The sequence below is a fragment of the Podarcis filfolensis genome (assembly GCF_964270895.1).
Source record: "Podarcis filfolensis genome assembly, chromosome: 3".
In the NCBI taxonomy this organism is placed as follows: Eukaryota; Metazoa; Chordata; class Lepidosauria; order Squamata; family Lacertidae; genus Podarcis; species Podarcis filfolensis.
The window spans coordinates 54320752-54334524 of NC_139606.1; the positions used below are offsets into that span (position 1 = coordinate 54320752).

Consider the following 13773-nt stretch of genomic DNA (forward strand, 5'->3'; position numbering starts at 1 on the left):
TCATTTCCCCCCAACGTTTATTTTTAAATTTTAAAAAGTTTATGTACATCGTTCAAGAACCTGTGTGAATGTACCAGAATCTCTCCTGCAGCTTCCTTGATTTTCTTCAGGATTCCTAATTTCAAGAAATCCGCTGAGCCACGAAGCGCTGAGAAGCCTGCCTACGAGTCTTAAGTGGGAGACAAACAAGAGTTAGCGTTGCCACTTTTACTTACACCACAGTAGATCACTAAGATATTTAATCAGATGGGCTCTTATCTGAAATACTCACAACTTTTTCCTCCGCTGACAGTACACCGTCTATGGCCACAAGCTGATACTGTTTATGTTTTAAGCTGCCCACAAATCTTCGAAGCAATCTGAGACTGTTCCCATCTATGCCTTTTAAGAGTTTTTGCATCTCTTGTGAGGGGCAACCTGGATCAAACATCAGTAGGCACACAGTTTTGTTCTTCCTTTCTTCTATTCCAATAATAGTACGACTATGACCTATTTTTTAAAAACAAACAAACAAACAAACAAACACACCCATCAAGTATACATTTCTGCTAACACACGGTCTACAAACCACTTAAGCAAAACCCCAAGCTGCTGTACAGAATTGCAATATATAACTTAATGCTTACACAGATAATTGTAATTGTTATAAAAACAAATTACTTGTATAAATGTCTTTTTCAGGTAAGTTTTATTTTAAAAATCTACCATTTTCTCTCTGACTTTCAAAGCAGCTCATAACACAAACCATCCCCTCAAATCCGTTAATATACCAAATAAAACAAAACAAAACCCACTAGTCTAACCCCCTGCAATGCAAGAATCTCAACTACAACATGACAAATGGCCATCCAACCTCTGCCTAAAATCTCCAAGTAAGGAGAGTCCACCACCTCTCGTAGGAGCTTTTACTATCAGAAAGTTCTTTCTTGTGTTTAGTTGGAATCTCTTTTCTTGTAATTTGAATCCATTGGTATAGGCTAGCAGGGGTCAGCAAACTTTTTCACTGTCCCTCAGACCTTGTGGGGGGCCGGACTATTTTTTTTGGGGGGGTGAACAAATTCCTTTGCCCCACAAATAACCCAGAGATGCATTTTAAATAAAAGGACACATTCTACTCATGTAAAAACATGCTGATTCGTGGGTCGGATTTAGGAGACGATTGTGTCGGCTCCGGCCCCCGGGCCTTAGTTTGCCTACCTATGGGCTATAGTCTGCAGAGCAGGAGAAAACAAACTCGTTCCATCCTCCACATGTGGCAGCCCTTTAAATATTTGAAGATGGCTATCACATCTCCTTTTCGTCTCCCCTTATCTGGGCTAAACATAACTCCCTCAACCGTTCCTCGTAAGGCTTAGTTTCTAGACTCCTGGTCATCTTGGGCACCCTCTGCAAACGTTCCAGCTTGTAAATATCCTCCTTAAATTGTGGTATCCAGAATTGATCACAGTATTCCAGGTGTGGTCTGACCAAGGCAGAATAGAGAACTACTATGACTTCCCTTGATTGGGACACTACAATTCTGTTGATACAGCATAGAATAGAATTTGCTTTTTTTCCACCCCTGCTACATCACACTGTTGACTCATGTTAAGCTTGTGGTCTACAATTACAATCTTTTTTGTAAACTACTTTGAGGAGGTTTTTTTGTTTTTACAACTGAGAAGTGTATAAATTTTATGAAATAAATAATACAATTATATTTGAGAATTACAGTTAAGAAGACATTCCACTGCTCTTCCAGGAAGCATAATTCATAAAACAAAAACTGGACATGGGGACATCACTAATGCATGAGTAACACAGCTTAATGTTTAGAAAAGAGAGAAGTGGAAAGTTTCTCTGACCTTGGTGCTGAAGGTAGATTGGTGGCTTGGGAGTACACACAACCTTTGAACTGTTTTCCTTGTCTGCCGAGTAATAGTTGAAAACCCATTCCAACAAACGAGGATGTGTTCCTGCAGGGCCTGTTGGCTGGTGAAAATCAATGACCTGACACCTATAAGGCAGTTTAAATGAAGCCTTTATAAACTGTTACAATGTCAGATAGCATCTTTTGTTTAGTGCATTAGTCACCAAGTTCTACCACTGTTATATTTTTTTTGCCTCGGCTGTAAGAACAATGGTCACATTTGTGAGTTTGTAGTAGCACATATTACTTCAAGTACACAGCTCCCCCTAGTGTGAGAATGATCTTTTACTTGATACCTTTAAAAAAAAAAACCTTCCTGCAATGTTAATCTGGGTGGCTTTTTTCTTCTTTTTTTACTACCTAATTGTTACTTGCCCTGATTTGAAACACTAATGAACGGGATATATATGTTTTATAAATAAATATACAACTTATACTTTTTCTTTGTATGAAACTTAAACCAGTGAAATGAAAGCATGCTGTAGCAAGCAATAACTTTGCACCATTTATACATGGAAGAACTTTGGAAGTAGCAATCTTCTTTTAAAAAGAGAGTTGCAAGGAAAGATGCAAGAAGGAAGTTCCTAGGCAACTGATTGACCAATTGCCAACACAATTCTTCCCTTAAGTATTTCATGTTCTTATTCTCCTGGAAATCCCATCTCTACATAGGACCAGTTCGAACTTGAATTTCTGTGATATTCACATAAATCACTCTCATAATTGGTGTCATGTGCTTAGAACTAAAACCTTTTTACTTCCTTTAATAGGCAGCACTTACTTTATCCTGAGAGAAGTTAAAAGTGAATAAATTTCACATGCTCCTATCCATGCCTTAGTTCCATGTAATCTGCTGTTGAAGTGAGAAGCTCCTTGTGGGTCAAAGCCTTCTTTCCAAGCATCTTCAATCAATGACTGAATTTTTGGAATGCATGGAATTGATGAATTATCTAAAACAACAACAACAACGGGACAACATTCAAGTTGCAGCTATGAAAAGGCAAAACCAAAGTTACAATAGATTTCTAAGCGTCCTGAAGTGGGACGGCCTTTACTGTTGGGGAATTACTTCCTCTTGTTTGACATAAAAGCTTTCCAGCAAAAAATGGTATCAGTGGGAAGGACTTCCCCTAGACTTGAGCCCGAGTAAGGCCTAAGGACGTATAGTTAAAGCCATGGTTTTCCCAGTAGTGATGTATGGAAGTGAGAGCTGGACCATCAAGAAGGCTGATCGCCGAAGAATTGATGCTTTTGAATTATGGTGCTGGAGGAGACTCTTGAGAGTCCCATGGACTGCAAGAAGATCAAACCTATCCATTCTTAAGGAAATCTGCCCTGAGTGCTCACTGGAAGGACAGATCGTGAAGTTGAGGCTCCAATACTTTGGCCACCTCATGAGAAGAGAAGACTCCCTGGAAAAGACCCTGATGTTGGGAAAGATGGAGGGCACAAGGAGAAGGGGACGACAGAGGACGAGATAGTTGGACAGTGTTCTCGAAGCTACAAACATGAGCCTGACCAAACTGCGGGAGGCGGTGGAAGACAGGAGTGCCTGGCGTGCTCTGGTCCATGGGGTCATGAAGAGTTGGACACGACTAAACGACTAAACAACAAAAGGCCTAAGGAAGTTATGATCTGGACAGGGAAAGGTTCATATTCTGCAGGCTCATTTGCAAGCTATAAAATTGAAAAAACTGTTCTTGTATCCACCAATTTTTAACCTATATGATGCAGATATTGTAATATACGCCAGCATAGGAACACATTTTTAGCAAGCGCTCAGGCTGGCAAATGTGCCACTGGCAGCACAATTCCATGCAAAAATACCCACCTTTCAAGCACTCTTCATAGGTACTGTTCCTCAAGAGGGAAGAAAGAAGCATTTGGAAGTTCCTATAACCGCAGCCCCAACCTCTGTCTCCTAAAGAACAATGGAAGTGATCTACTCCTGTAGAAAGCCATACACGCTTTATGTCTTTACATTCATTCTGATAGTACTGGCACAGTACTTCAGTAATTCCTGATTTTAAAAAGGGAAGACAGGGAGAGAAAGAGACTTAAGTTTATGCAATTCTATTTACTGATGATACATCAACAGCAGTCACACAATTTGCAAGATGCAACCAGTATGAAAAAAGTAAAAATAATGACTGCCAAATTCTACATAACTAGACAAATAGCAGGGAACAAGTAGTGAATAGTTTAACACACCGACAGAAGACATGGCTCCAAGCCTGTTCCTCAGCTATAGATTTACTATCCTGTGTTAGGCAAGCTGTCTAAGGCCTTATGGTGAATGGAGAGAGACTAAGGCACATGCAACTAAGAGTGCAAATTAAGTGACACACAGCACAAGTGAATTTAATGATTATTTCAATTTTGAAGCTAAAACAATAGTTAAAAGGTGAAAAATCTGGCAAAAACCACAAGAGTGCCAAAGTAGTCACGCAAGAAGAACTGCCTGAAGCCAAGAGTAAAGATATAATATGTGAAACCTGTGATCACCACTGTGCCGTCAGACAAGGAAGTTGCAAGTTTGAAGGGCTGACAAGGCAAACAGCCAGTCACCACCACTGTACAGCTTTATTTAAGCAGAATGTTTCCTTAATGAAGGTGTCAAATCATTACAGGAGACTAGGTGTAATATATTAAGATACTGTGAACCAAGCAGAAACAAGACAGCATTTGGTCATAATTACTGAGAAAGTTTTATGAAATCATTCACCCTTAGCTAGATAGCAAGCACTAGATAGATACACCAGAGAACTGCAGTATGTTTCCTGTTACTATTTGCGAAGGTTGGCAAAAACCATGATGACTGCCGGTTCTCTACTTTGAAATTCGTCATGGTATTTAGATAAAACATTTAGACAATTTATAACCTATTTTTGAATCGTGACTTTAAATCTACCTGAGCACCATTATCTTTAATATGGATTGTAGGAATTGCCATTCTTAGCTCCTGTCTAAAGGTCCATACTCTTATTTCTCTGCAGGCAGAAAAAAAGGATTTTGCAATCTGCAGCACACTTAATGAACAATGGCTTTTGGCAAAATGATTTTTAGACACCTCAGTCAGACCTTTGAAGAAACTCACACATTTTTAATTACTCACCCGAAGTCTTTGTCTTTCCATCATCAATACCAAAAGCCAGAGATTCCATCATGTCTGCTTTTCTCCTGTGATAGTCAGATGGGGTCATTCTCCCAAAAGCCACTTCCTTTTCCATATTTTTTAGCGACTGCTGTTTATATCCTCCGGAGCCATCCAAGCCATATTGCCTCTGTTAAGGATATATTATACTTTTAAGCAATAAAAAGTCTTAGCAGTTCTTGGAGAAAGAAGAATTGTTAGCGCATGCAATCCTGCTTCAACCTTGCACAGAGGAGAGAATGCAAGAGAACCATGGAAGTTGATTCAGAACACGAAGCTGCCCATTTAAGAGTTAAGCGTAACCTTTGTAGTAACTATAACCAGAATACCCTTTTTCAATGATATGATGTATTTATGTATGTATTTTTCAATGTCATTGGGGACCTTTTAGAGACAAGTGACTAATCAACTTAATAAATTATATATATCTACACACACACACACACACACACACACTTTATCGTATACATACACACACACACACTCATATGCACTCTTTATGGTATTTCTCTAAAGAAATAAGAATAAATATTGCAATTTGTATTGCTTCTGAACTAGGGTAGTACAGCTTGAAAAACCTAGGCACGAGATTCCATGATAATTAATAAGAAACAGCCAATTATCTACAGAGTCATTCTTTGTGATGAATTCTCAGAAGAGAAATTACTCACATTTCTACTTGTAACCTCTGAACGCTGGAAGTCTCTGCACACTTGTCTCTATAGTTTTCCTTTTAAAGTTTGGGAACCTCTGACCTAGCTTATAAAATGTATCCTGACCAAAGGCGTTAGGCTCTCTGCTCAACCAACTGCTACCAAGAGACACTTAACGATAAACATTAATTCTTTGTGCACAAAAGAAATACGTAAATGTATCACACATTTACAAAACACTCCATATATTTACAAGCTATACCGAAGTACATTGCAACTAGAACACCGATACCACACCTGTAGCTTTTGGAAATCTTCTCTTTCTTGTTTTGCTGCTGCTGCTCTTCTTTGCCTGTCTTCCTCATTCTGGAGATGCTGTGCCAATTCTAGGTCAGTCAAGTTTCTTTCCACTGTCACGCAATATCATATAAAATAAAAGTCTAATGACTATTTCGAAGCTACAGCTACATAACAATTGGTTATGTTGTACATTACGTTTGCTATAGAAGACCTGCCATATTTGATGATGTTGAATATTTCTGAAAATTCCAGGTTTTTATCAATAACCTGTATGTTTTAAATTTGCAGCACAATCCTATGTTACTGAGAAGCTAAGTCCCATTGTGCTTATATTGGGCTGACGTCTAGCAGAGTGTACAGAATTGCAACTTCAATTACCTACATTCCTAGGCAGAAGGTATTATTTAATACCATTCATAGTCACCTAGATCACAGATTTAAACCCAGCTTCTCACTTGTAGTTCAGATATAATGATACATACAAATTGGTTAAACACATTAATATGAATGCTCTATTTAGCCGTAAATGAACAAAATATATGTCTGTCTAACCTTGCTGCTTTCTGTTTCATTTCCTCTACACAGCATATCTGTAATGCCTTGCTCCACACCCATCCTGAGCCCACAAATGCATAGTAGTGAATGCTCTGGAGATTTTGCTCATTGCAGCCCATTTGTACCTGTCTGTTTAGCTAAGGACCCAGCATTTTTGAGAAGCGAGGACCAGTAAATTAATTCCTTGGTAGAGCAATTTATTTTCCTAAGATGAAAGGTAAATTGTTATTGTTTGCTTAGGGAGAGGAAATATTGATAATTTGGGAACTGGTCAAGTTGCAGTGTCCACCAAAATGGGCTTAGGGGGTAATCCTCTCAATGAAATACAAACACTATTGTAGATCCAGGGCTTGTGGTGACTAACCAATCCTTGGTTCCCAGTACCAAAATCATGATAAGTACCTCACTTGTGCCGAAAACAGATATTTCTTTTAAGGCAACCTTAACTCATTACATTTGATTGAAGGCCACTGATTCGGCTTTTAAGAAGTTGCTTATGCTTGTATTCAGATTTAACCGTGCTATGTTAAAAAACAAAAATATGTGATTTGTTTTTTAATCGACTCCTCAAATGTCTTCTTTAATTGTTTTTTATCCACCCAGGGCACAGATATATGCTATTTAGGTGTCTCTACTGATACAGTCTCTAGCATTACAGGAAAGAGACATACAAAACAAAATTGCTACCAGTTCTGAAAGTGTTGTTGTTGTTGTTACACTGCATTGTTTTCTACTTTTTTATGATATGCTAACATGATATATGAAGTTCCAAGTCATATGATTTCATGTTACCTTGCATTATTTGGATAATACCAGCTTCTCCTGAATGAAACATTACATCTTTCATCAATATACAAAATATGTCTTTCCTATTTTGGAATCTTCCCCTTACCTTCTAAAAAGGTGCATTCCTCCAAGTGTAATTCAACATGTTCCTGCAGAATTGGGTAATCAGTACAAACAAGGTGGCACATTGGGCATTCATACAGCTCCTGACCATTTTCTGCATTAAAGCAAAGTATTAAGAGTAAATGATGAGGTCATTGCATATTCTTCTGTTGGAAAGAAACGCTTGCTTGCTAAGCTCATACCTAGAAGGCAGTTCCAAGTTTGGGGGAGTCCCTTGGTAGTGGCTGCTCTTGAGTGCTAGATGGCTTGGAGCTGCCAATGCCTTAATATTGTAACTCCGTGAAGAATAAACTGCACTACTCAGACCGAGGGAAAGACTGTTTTAGCATGCTTTGAATATATTGTGTATGGGCAAAGGAAAAACAACAAGAGTACAGTATATATTAATGAAAAGAGTTCGGAAATGAGGGCCAAGCTCCTGTTGCCTATATATATATATATATATATATATATATATATATAAGCATAAGAGCTCATAGGCATCTATCTATCTATCTATCTATCTATCTATCTATCTATCTATATATATGAGAGGCTCTGCTCTCATGCTCACAGGCAGCACGAGAGCACGGTGGATCCTGATGCCCTACATACTATATAAGCGCCTGACGTTTATAAAGCCAGACCCATATTCCGACCAGAGACGGTTCCCACGTGCATATCAATCTAGCGGGCGACTCGCACGTGTGAATGTGCGGTCGCAGGTCTCTCTCGACACTCCGCACGCAAATGATTCATTCTCAAGCCAGACAGCTCCGAAATGTGAAGCGACATCCCTCCAGGTCTCACTCACCGCGGGCGGGAGAAGGCGGCGGGGCGCGGGCGCCAGCGGACGGGGCCCCCTGCAGAAGCCGCTGCTGTCCCTGCCGGGCTTTACCGGAGAACTCCATCTCTGCGCCCTTCCCGGCGGGAGCCACGCCCCCTTGGCACGAGGCGGATATAAACACCTCGACACCTACCGCGGCTGCCAGGAGCCCAGCGCGAGCGGAGAAGAGCCCACCGCGTACGTCGCTCAGACGCGCGCGCGCTCTCCCGGCTCTATCCTCTCACGTGACTCCTAGACTTACTAAAAAGGGAAACAAGCCTACACTTTCGTTTCACAGGCAGCCACTGTGTAACCCGACCCTTGCGCACGCGCAGTTTACGCACGCTCTCCAGAAGAGTCTATGTTGGCTTTCCCCAACGAGGTGGCGTGGAGATGCTTTGAGTTACAGCTCCCATCCTACCGAGCCTGCGCGGACTTCCCGTAGGCATCATCTGGTTGCGGAGACAGGGTGCTGGTTCCTGCAGAATTCCACGAAGAGGAAACTAAGTATAAGAGAGCGAACTTCTAAACTAAACTTCTTTTAGTTTCCCGCAACCTACTGGATATGATTTGGACTGAAAGTCGTGCAACAGTTGCAGCCCAAAAATATCCAGTAAGGTACCAGGTTGCGGAAAACTGACCTACAGAGTTCTCGTTCTTGCTTATATATACTTTCCTTTTTGAAGCGCTCAAAAGTATAATTCGGTGGGAGTGTCATGGAACACAAAAGGGCTTCTGAGTAGACATGGTTAGGACTGCACTGTTAGTCCTTCTTTACTAGTGTATATTTACAGGGCCGGATTTAGGTTTGATGAGGCCCTAAGCTACTGAAAGTAACGGAGCCCTTTATACGTCCAGCTGTCCTTTGTCAACAACAAATTGTCGCTGGTTTTAGTGTGTTGAATATATGCGATATGAATATATGCAACTAGTCCATGCATAATGTAGGCACCCTATATATAGAAATGAGCCAACCAGTGATATTTTAGGGAGCAGGCTACCAGGCATGGCCCATGACTTACATTATAGGAGCCTACACAACACAAAACACAGTTCCTGTATGTAGGTTTTATATGTTTTTAATCTTATACTTTGGAAACGTACATCCAGTTTTTTCCCCTTTATATTTTTGGGCGGCCCCAAGAGTGGGGCCCTAAGCTATAGTTTGTTTAGCTTATATGTAAATCCGGCACTGCGAGCCAATTAATCGCTTCCCTGCAACGATAGAAACCGACCGACCCCTTCTTCCACCCCTCTCACGAGAGCCCCTCTATCTCCCTCTTATCATGGGTAGCTGGGAAGGGGTTATTATGGTGGTTTCGATCAACGAACAGCCGGGTCCAGAGCTCTGCTGCATGATGCGCACTCTCCGCGTTCCGTCGCGCCTGTGCCTTGTTGCGCTCTCCTTTTTCCCCTTAGGCGGAGCAAAACGTCACCTAGTTAACCCGCGCGCTGAGAGCCGCCTGTCGCTCTTCCGCTGCTGCCTAGCTCTATGGGCGTGCCTTCCGTGGGCCGCGGGAGAACCGCGAGCCCCGTTTCTCGCCATTGGCGGCTCCGTTCCCCCTCCGCGCGCGCCCGCCGGCGCGCGGGTGGTGCTGGGCGGAGGGGAGATAGAAGAGGAGGGGCCGGCTTCTTCGGCGCGCCTGGAGCCGCCATCTTGGACGGCGAATCTGCCCGCTCTGCTGCTCTGCGGAGGGGAAAGCGGCGGGGGGCTGCCCGCAATGGGTGCGTGAGTGTGAAGGGAGGGGCGCGGGGCGAGCTCCTTCCTGCCACTGGATTCCGGGTGGCGGGAGGAAAGGAGGGTGGCTCAAAATGCAAGGGGCGCTTTGCTGCCTCCCCATCCCTATTTCTTTTAAAGGACGATGGCGCTGCTGCCCTATCTCCTCCCGACCCACAGGCGTGCGGGGCAGTGCTGCACTCCCCACCCCCTTTTTGGGGCTGTTGCGTTCGGGTGGAAAGCCCACGGGCAACTCATGGCTGCGGTCCTGTGCGCGTAACCCACACTGACATCGGTGGGACTCATTTCCGAGCAAATATGTGTATATATAGGGCATATGCACGCGCGCGCACATATATATCTGTCTATATTAATAACTGGTTTGCAAGTGCTATTCTTACCTTCGTTCCTTCACGCGAGCTTCCCCTACTTGCTGGTCCTGGTGCTCCACGAGGCGGGGACTTGGCCGTCTTGTTTTGACGGGGATTCCCCTGGCACGGCCCCCCCCCCGCCCCAGGAATCTGCCCGTTTGATTTTGGTGATTTGTACTTGCTGGCTTCCTTTGAGGCAGGACGTTGGGCAGGGGTAGATTTTTTGCGGGAAACAACAAAAACGACACTCTTCACATGCTCTAGAATTCTAAGAATTCTAGTCGCCTGTCAAGCGCCCCCACCCCCCCCCAAACCATGGGGGGGGGAGGCCGGGAGGGTCCTTGGTGACTAAGACGCTCCAATAGCCTTCAGGCAGCAGAGCCCAATGTGACCCCCTGTCCACATTTGCCAAGGGGACCACCTGCCACTTTGCACTCCTTCAGGGAGGAAATCTAATCCTGCACCTTCCTGCCTCTCTTTCCCCTCTTGGGAGTGGGACATGTCAGTATGGGGCCCTGGGACTTGTAGATCTGGCCCTGAATGACCAAGGCTGCGTTGGGTGATTTGGCCACGCAGCTGTCAAACAATTCCCAGCCTTCCTCCCAACTTTGGAACTGGTGGTGTCATGGTGCAACAGTCCAGCAATCTCCACCCACCTCTGCAGCTTCAAAATGGGAAGACAGTGCTGCTGGTCACACTTGCCAGAGGGTGGCACCACACTTGCCATGGCGAGCAGATTTATTCAAAAGCTGCCCGTAATTTTTAGACAGTATGGGGGTGCCAACTTTCCGTCCACTTTCTGTAATTGTGTCTTGTTAACAGCAGCTTGAGGTGAGGACTTGAGCATGTGATGCTCGCGCTGTGACAAGCTTCCTCCTGCTTACTGTATATCAAGCCACTGTTAAAGGCTAGTTTCTTCTAGTCCACTGGCAACCCTAACTATACATTTAATGTCCAGCACCTGATTTTTTGAAGTGATTCAGTTGAAGATCCTTGTATCTGAGGTGTTTTGAACATTTTGTCTTTGAATTAAGTCTGTGATGTCAATTCATGTAAGAAACATTCACATAGATTTCCATCAACTTCCTGTAAATTGGAACGCTTTATAATATCTTGTTTAAGATCTTCTGCCCCATGCACCCTTTCTGTTTGAAGGATGCTTGGTGGCAACAGGTGGTAGTGCCCTCTCAGGAGTGGCGCCCTTTTTTGAAACTTTAAAAAACACAAATGCCGCAATCTTTCCTCATAGGAGACTTGCTCCAGCTGCTTGTTCACATATTGTAAAGCTGTATCTGGTAGTAGCAGAAATTCCTGTGTTACATGCTGATGTTGCCTACACAGACATAATAATATGCAGAACAGTAAATATTCATATATTCTTTCTAGGGCCAGATTCACACCATATATTTAAAGCACATCCAGCACACACTTAAAGCACATGACTTGCCCCAATGAATCCTGAGAACTGTAGTTTGTTAAGGGCACTTAGAACAGTAGCTTGGGGGGGGGCTACAGTTCCCAGGATCTTTAGTGGAAGCAGTATGTATTAAAAGTGCATTGAATGTTATTTAAATGTGAGATGTGGATTGGCCCTAGGTTATCGCCTCTTGTTACCTTGGCCTTGACTGGCAGTCCAGAGAAGAAAATGCAATCAATTCTCTTGCTCTTTATTGTAGATACCATGGCAAGCCCAGAAAAGGATCACTACAGAATGAAAAGTTATAAAAACAATGCCCTCAATCCCCAAGAGATGCGGCGACGAAGAGAAGAGGAAGGTATTCAGCTTCGTAAACAGAAAAGGGAAGAACAAGTAAGTCTTTAAAGATTATGGGAGGGATTCGGTATCACGCTAAGGTGATCATTCCATCAGCACAAGCATTTTTGCTTGCCAGACAGAGCACACTTCCTTTCCTCCCATGTGCTTTTCGGGGGGGGGGGTCGGTCTGCTGACCCTCCCAAGCAGATTTGGGGGGTGGCGGCAGGGGGAAAGCCTTGTTTTGCTAGGAGTAGTCATTGCACTAGCTTCCTCTAACACAACAACTTAGTTGAATCTGGCCCTATGCCTGCAATCCAAGTTCCCTGGAAGTAAATCTCATTTAATTCAGCGGGACTTATTTCTGCATAGATGTGCATAGGATTTTGTTATTAAATGCGTGTCTTGTTTAGTGATCGTTTGTTGTTTAGTGATTGTCTTGTTTGTTAGCCACCTTTTTTTGGCTGACTTGCAGAATAAAAGATCTATAGATAAATAAGTGACATTATTCAGTTTAGGAGAACTGTGCATCTATACATATGGAAGTATGTTACCATGGTCTGCTAAACCAAGAGGTGTTAGGGAGCCGATGAAACCTCAGCTTTTGTGATGTACTGTCAGTTGTTTTTACTACCCAAAGAAAGCTTATTTGCTAACACACCACTGTGTTTTTATTTGTGGTATTACTCTACTTGCATATAGACCCATGTTTACAGTAAGTGATTATTGTGCAGATATATTTGGGTTTGGCTTTTAGAAAAGTAGTGTTAGTTTTTAAAGGTATTTTATTTTAACTGTAGGGGATATTGCCTTGCGAATCAGCCAAAGGGCAGCTGTTTTTCAGTAGCCTGCCAGGTGCATTTGGACACAAATAGAACACGATGGTGTTTGCCGTCTTCTGTTTGTTCTCAGCATCTGGTGTCAGAACTGTATTTGTTTGAAAAATGCAATAGGGCACATCAGGACAATAAGTTATTGGTCCACAGTAGATTTGCCCTCTTTTCCCTTACCCCACTGAAATCTAACTCTCGAAACAGAGAATTATTAGCTACTAGATAAAATAGCTTTAGGTTTACAATGTTGAATTTTGGAGTTTGTGTAATACGTCTAAACTGGAAACCTTCTGGGGCCAGTTCAGACATGTAGTGGAAGCCAAGACTGAGATCAGGTTCAGGTTGTGGAATTATATGTATTGTCTCCCCTCTTCTGCAAAATTTGATCCAGCTCTTCTCTTGCTATTTCCAGCATTGCCTAGGATCATTACCAAATTGAGTTAAAATGTACGGTAACTGGGTGTGTACTTAAACTTTTATTGAAATCCCTGATTTTAAAGAAGCTGTCAGAGGAAGCGAATGATTTTTGTTTTTGAACAACTTGGAAATGGAGTTGGTTGAGCAAATGGGTTTTAAAATTGAGGGTTATTTATGTAAACAAATTTTAAATGCCGTTCTCTCCCTCCTCAATCTGAAAACAAACCTGATTCTTTTTCTTAGTTATTTAAACGCAGAAATGTTGCTCTACTGGGAAATGAAGAGTCAATGCAAGAAAGTCCAATCCAGGATCCTGATGTGAGCTCTACAGTGCCTATTCCTGAGGTAAATTACCCGCAACAGACAGAGCATTTTGATAGTTGTAGCTGAAAGATGT

The 13773-nt window shown here is 42.6% G+C and overlaps 2 protein-coding genes and 1 long non-coding RNA gene across 6 annotated transcripts in view; 2 read left to right on the plus strand and 1 right to left on the minus strand.

The window, feature by feature from the left end:
- On the minus strand, positions 1-12055 carry ZUP1 (zinc finger containing ubiquitin peptidase 1). 4 transcript variants are annotated; one of them, XM_083608636.1, is made up of 10 exons: positions 10404-12055; positions 8630-8764; positions 7464-7574; positions 6014-6126; positions 5025-5193; positions 3741-3929; positions 2691-2859; positions 1845-1996; positions 272-489; positions 1-169 (listed from the first exon to the last, which is right to left on the minus strand). In XM_083608636.1, exons 3-10 carry the CDS (start codon positions 7543-7545, stop codon positions 122-124), a joined length of 1140 nt encoding a protein of 379 aa, XP_083464762.1. In that variant the 5' UTR covers positions 7546-7574; positions 8630-8764; positions 10404-12055; the 3' UTR covers positions 1-121. The 4 variants fall into 4 exon arrangements, with proteins under 4 accessions (XP_083464762.1, XP_083464760.1, XP_083464759.1 ...); XM_083608634.1 differs by lacking the exon at positions 8630-8764; XM_083608633.1 differs by lacking the exons at positions 8630-8764; positions 10404-12055 and adding an exon at positions 8274-8523.
- LOC310760367 lies at positions 496-1699 on the plus strand. Its single transcript, XR_014546931.1, has 2 exons — positions 496-1369; positions 1448-1699. It is a non-coding gene; the product is annotated as an uncharacterized lncRNA (long non-coding RNA).
- KPNA5 (karyopherin subunit alpha 5) overlaps positions 9722-13773 on the plus strand; it is a 19106-nt gene continuing 15054 nt past the window's right edge. Inside the window, exons 1-3 of the mRNA XM_083608559.1 lie at positions 9722-10010; positions 12050-12183; positions 13620-13721. Of these exons, the coding sequence (XP_083464685.1) occupies positions 10007-10010; positions 12050-12183; positions 13620-13721 (240 nt within the window). The 5' untranslated portion in view covers positions 9722-10006. The remainder of the gene's footprint in view (positions 10011-12049; positions 12184-13619; positions 13722-13773) is intronic.